Here is a 5,793-nt window from a genome sequence, read left to right on the forward strand (position 1 = left end):
CCTCCCTCTTCCCTCCCTCCAGCTCAGAGAAACCTAACTGGGATTACCATTCAGAAGTGGAAGCATTCGGTGTCCGTTTGCAGGAGAACTTCCAGCTGGAGAGGCTTAAGACGGCCTTTGTGAACCCCTGCTATGTCCGCGTGGAGCAGGAGAAACGTGGGGCCCTGGGCCTGGAGCATGAGGTGGCAGCGCTGGTCTTGAATGACAACACAGAGCTCTGCGCCCAGGGAAAGGCCTTCACGCGACTCTTCCTGTCGGACTGGTGTCGTGCCAGTTACCCTAGCCTGCCCGATGAGGGGGTGGCTGCCGTGCTGGATCACCTGATGGGCTTTGAGGTTGTGTGTCACGTGGCACGGAACCTCGGCGTGGAGGACCTGACGATGAGCGCCAAGTTTCCTGTGCCTGACGAGGTTCTGTACGGGACGTTCTGCGCCACAGTGGCAGTGTTGGAGGAGAGCAGCGGGCCTCACAGAGCAGGACTTTTCCTCAGGGTGAGAACCTCTTCCTGCCTGTCACAATTCCAAGCCCTCCTCAAGACCCTGTCTGTCCCTTGATACTGGCTTTAAGAGATAACCTGTCAGCCTCCTGTTATACTTTTTTCTATCTGGCAGATACAGGCAACTTATTATCAAATTAGTTTCATTAAGTGGATTCAACTTGCAGACGTTACACCTGGATAGTCTATGTGAACAGTTAAGATAAGAAAAAAAGTATGTAACTGCTAGAGAAGATACTGCATTAATCTCTTCTGTTTGCTTGTATGTTTATTTGTAATTGCCCCTTGTTCTTGGGTAACTCCCTTTTATTTCTGTGCCAATTTTTATCTCATTGGGCCTCATTTATAAAACGTTGCGTAGAAACCATCCTAAATTTAATCTAAGACATTTCCTGAAATGAGCGTAAGTGAGATCCACAGTAAACAGACGTACACACAAAAAACACGTGTACGCCAATCCTTCGGTTATAAATCACAAATGGTAGTGAAATTGTGCGCAACTGAATCTCCGCCCTCAAAACGCCCCTATTTAATCTAATCAGCATATTATTAATGCACAAACAGAGCGCATCCTCAATGCACAAACTCTCTGTGACAGTGGCAAGCAAGAAAGAAACATGTAAACAGAAGAATTAAAGTGAGGCTGACATCGACGTTCTGCTGATGGAAGAGCAGATGCGGGCCAAAACATCGTTAGAAAGCCTGTCTGGTGGCGTAATGGCAAAAGCAAAGTATGTGACATGTAGAAGGCACGTCTCCGAAGCACCAGCGGCCGCAACTGTCGCACGAGCAGCACCAGAAGGTGCATCTGCGGCAGCAGCACCTGCTGCTCCAGCATTTGAGTCTCGCCGGCCATCGCCACCTTCCCTTAGGCATGCCTTTGCTGTGCTCCATTACCAACCGCGCACGGGCATGTGCTGTATTAAAGTGGTCTTCCTAGGCTGTTTGAGTGTGCGCAATCTGGATGAAAATACATTGGAACCCTGTTTTACGCAGGAAATCCTCTTACACATGTTGCTGTTCCTGGGCACTGTATGGAAATCTAATAAATTACGGGCATATAAAGTGATAATACTGCAAAGAACATCGGGCAAAATTCTGCTGAATGAATTCCAATTTCTCATCGGAACGTTCCTGTAGCCAGGAATCCAAGAACAGACAAAACCTGAACGTGTATGGCCTGGTTGCATCTGGTGCGCCTCTGTAGACGAGAGGCTATTTGGGCACAACGCTCTCGACAAGCTGTAGGCCTACCTGCTTATCAGCCATACATCATCCTGTGTCAAAAAGTGTGCGCGATCACGAAAAAACCCTTTCTCTCCTTATTGCGCAGTTGGCAATATCATCTAACAACGCCAATGCAGCTATATCTCCTAATGAAAACTAAGCCACTATTAGACTTTCTATAGGCTATAGATTGAGCGAAATGTTTTACACTTGTGAAATTAAAACGAAATACCTATTAGACGTGAATCTCATTCATGTGTGAATTGTTCTAATAGTTTAATTGATTTTATTGAGCGAAACATTAGCCCTAATGGTGACGGTGGTGCACGATGATGACAATGAAACTGCGTGTCGGCGCTTTGAGTTCTAAATCCCTGCAGTACTCCAGTATTGCCACAAGGAAATGTACTTACACGAACTAAAACCAGACGTAGAGATACGTCCTTTTCTACGTCTAAGACGGTTTTTATAAATCTGTACTTAGACGTGGATTTGATCGCACGCACAGTCTAAGATCAATTCTGTGCGTAAGTACGTTTTATAAATGAGGCCCATTGTCTGATTACATGTATATTCAGGATTCCTGAGTCATTTCCATTTATCTCTGCAGGATTTCCTGACCACACAGCTGATTGGCAAGGATCTGTTTGACATGTGGTCAGTGGTGAACCCCATGGGCCTGCTGGTGGAGGAGTGTTCTCGCCGAGGGCTGCCCCTTCCTGAGCCTCGTCTCCTCCGTTCGGCCGGAGCCAGCACGGTCCTCCCACTCTTCTTTGTGGGCCTTTACACGTACGTCCAGCCATATAGTTACTCTGCCACAGTTTACACTACCTGCATATACAAATTAGTAAATCATAAAATGTTAAGTCATTAGTTTTCTTATTATTGTTTCTAGCATAGTTGAGCTCTAACAAACACAGTAGAATATAAGTATACTTAATGTTGTGGGTATTATTGAAAGATGATTATTAACTTCTGTTTCTGCCTGTATGTGTGTGTGTGTGTCTGTTTGTGTGTGTGTGTCTGTGTGTGTGTCTATGTGGCAACTGTGGTTGAATGCATCTGCCTGTTTGTGATAAGTGATAAGAAACTCCTGGCAGAGGGACCTGGTGAGACGCTGCTAGCGGCAGAGGAGGAAGCAGCCCGCGTGGGTCTGAAAAAGCTCTACGGCTACACAGAGAACCAGCGGCCCCTGGACTTCAGCCCAGCGTTGCTGCAGACATCCCAAAGCAACACACATGCACTTAGCAGTGGTTAGAGGGCTCACTCACTCACAAACAATCAATGCTCCCATCGCTTACTGGATGACTTTCAACACATTTCTAAAAAAAAAAAACACAACAAGAAATCAGATTGTCTTGACCAGCTAAATCAGATATTTGAGTTCTGGGGATATGATATCCAACAGCTAACCCCAGAAGGAATGAAGGGGACAGGACAGAGACATTGAGCTGTCACAGACACACACACACACACACACACACACACACACACACACATCCCCTGATGTAATCAAGGCATCTCATTGTATGTTCTTGCTATGTCTTTTTTTTTTTCTGTCGTCGCATATGTATTATTGATACTCATGCAAAATATTCATGAATAATAAAATAGGTATTTCAGAAAGAAGCTGGTATAATGGAAGCGCTCGATTCCCACTTCTCTGCTATAATTTTATCATGGAAAGCGTGGTTTCAACAGGCTCAGAGAAAGTCAATAAAAAAAGAGAATAGTCAACGTGTGATGGCTTAGAGATTTATGAAAAGAACATTATGTCTTGTGTAATTTCAAGAGATCTGGCTTTCATCCCCTCTAGGGCAATAACAGACTAGCTTCAAGCAAGAGAGATTTAATCTATATTATTAATAGTGTGTGTGTGTGTTTCCCTTTATAGCAAGAGTGGTAAAGTTGTGCCTTTTCAGAAAACAGGAAATGGTACAGCCACAAACAGGAAATGCAGTGCTTGTTACTCTATGGGTGTCTGCACTGTGATCAGTGCTAAGCCTTTGACAGGAAGTCATCAAGCTCTTCGTTATCGGACTTGCATAGACAGCATTCCAGCAGGAATGTTTGAAAGCTACTGCTGTAGAAGAAGCTTTCTTGTACATTCTTCTGTAACTAAAAGGGAGATTAGCTTTGGGAAAAAACAGCTGGTAGCTCATGTGTACCTGCTAAATGTTAGTAAAAGCCACAGGGTTCTGCAATTACCAGAAAGCTGCCACTTTGAATGAAATTAGAAAATGATGCATTCCATATCCATTTTAACACTGTTTTATCCACATTATGGTTCCCATGGATTCATATTATGTCAATGACCTTCAAACAGTTTTATTCTGTTTTGATAGGTCATTTTACCCTAATATTGACAGAGCTTTTTAAATAAACACAGAAAGAGCTGGTGCAATGATGGTTTAAAGTCTTTGGAAACTTACAATGGAGAACACAGACAAAAATGTAAGCAATGATGTGACAGCCTACAAATTTAGAAGCCTCCACATGGAAGGCTACACATTCACTGGTACAACCACTGTTGTCACCAGTTTGCAAAACAACATGAGTATGAGATATTCTTTGCCTTTATTTAATCACCTGATAAAGAACAAAGGGGTTCTGTTTTGGTCACTATTTCTAAACTGAACAATGCCAGTCAGTGAACTCATGTATGCCTCCTTGGTCCAGGATAGTGCGGGCACATGATGGCAGCACTCCGATCCCATCCGATTCTCTCCATGGGGTCTCCATGGGGGGTTAACTGCTCTATCTCAAAGCACATGGCAGTGACCAATCTAAATCTTGGCAGTGTCAGTTCAAATCAAATGCGGAATGTTTACATCTGCTACCATTGATTATACAGTAAATACGTTGTGAAATGAAACAAAAACACACCACAGTTAAAGTTGTATTAGTATTGATTGATTCACATCGATATGAATGGATTACATGACTAACTGGTGGAAAAGTAATATGAAAATATTTGCTCACTGAATTAGAGCGTTCTGTCCCAAACAGTTGTGTTCCAGTTTCAAAGTTTCAGTTTCGGTTTCAGTATTTCAACGTGAATGAGAGGGAGCACAAAACTGAGCGTCTAGCAGCGATTATCATACCATAGAAATACGATGCATGTATATGTCTGTGGGCACGATCTCAAGCACGTGCAAAAGTTGTTGTTGTCCAATTTGAATCTAGATTCGAGAGACACATGCGCGCCCAGTCCAAATCCCAGCGGAATCGAATCGTGTATCCAGGGGTTTACATCGGAGTCCAGTCAGACTCAAGTCGGACACAATTCATCTAGATTTGGGGAGACACATGTGTCCAATCTCCAATTTAAATCGGACTGAAATCGGAAATTGGACACATGTGTCCACAAGTCTGTCTGGATGTTGTGTGGCATGCCAGGGCTGGCTTGCCAAAAGGTGATGTTACCCCTTTTTTCAGACGAACTAGAAGTGACAGTGATCAATCAATTGCAGCAATTCCTGGAAGAGATATTGATGTTTGAACATGTCAGCCTCAACATCAAACTTCTGTGGAATTGGAGATGAAGGGGAATGTCAAATCAGCCGTCTAATCAAAGCTAGCCTCAATTCTTTTAGGATTTTCTCCTATTGCTTTATTTGAAATGCGAGGTTTTACTGAATGACGTTTTTAAAGACATTAAAAAGGTTTTCTTTTGCGTACTGTTGGCCTATTGTTTCTAATGCTTTTCAACTTTCTGTTGTGCCAAGTGATATTGCAGTAGATGTCACAAAGAAGAAAACTTCGGTGTTTCATTCTAGGCTGAAGCGAGTGTAGCCTGCTGTGAATTAGGTCAAGCAAACAGCGAATTGAAAGACAGTTTCGGGTTGCTGGGTGGCGCTAACTCGCACTCAGAAAGGATCCAGTCTCGGCGTTGCGTGCTCTTCTCTTGACTACGGCGCCTCGACTCCTTGTTCGTGGCAACGTGAGGCCGTTGTGAATTCCGGTCCGTCTCTTCATTCAGCCGCCCTCCTCTATCTGACTTCGCTCGACCGCGAGTTGGTAGCTATCTGTTAAGCCGCGGCTAGCACGTTGTACCTGGGTGTTTCAGG

The 5,793-nt window shown here is 44.0% G+C and overlaps 1 protein-coding gene across 1 annotated transcript in view; it reads left to right on the top strand.

Annotated features, from left to right (window-relative positions):
• mrpl44 (mitochondrial ribosomal protein L44) overlaps nt 1-4,034 on the top strand; it is a 4,912-nt gene extending 878 nt beyond the window's left edge. The window contains exons 2-4 of the mRNA XM_080844371.1: nt 23-491; nt 2,334-2,512; nt 2,804-4,034. Of these exons, the coding sequence (XP_080700497.1) occupies nt 23-491; nt 2,334-2,512; nt 2,804-2,981 (826 nt within the window). The 3' untranslated portion in view covers nt 2,982-4,034. The remainder of the gene's footprint in view (nt 1-22; nt 492-2,333; nt 2,513-2,803) is intronic.
• Nucleotides 4,035-5,793: the final 1,759 nt, after the last annotated feature.

The sequence above is a fragment of the Sprattus sprattus genome (assembly GCF_963457725.1).
Source record: "Sprattus sprattus genome assembly, chromosome: 9".
Taxonomy (NCBI): Eukaryota; Metazoa; Chordata; class Actinopteri; order Clupeiformes; family Clupeidae; genus Sprattus; species Sprattus sprattus.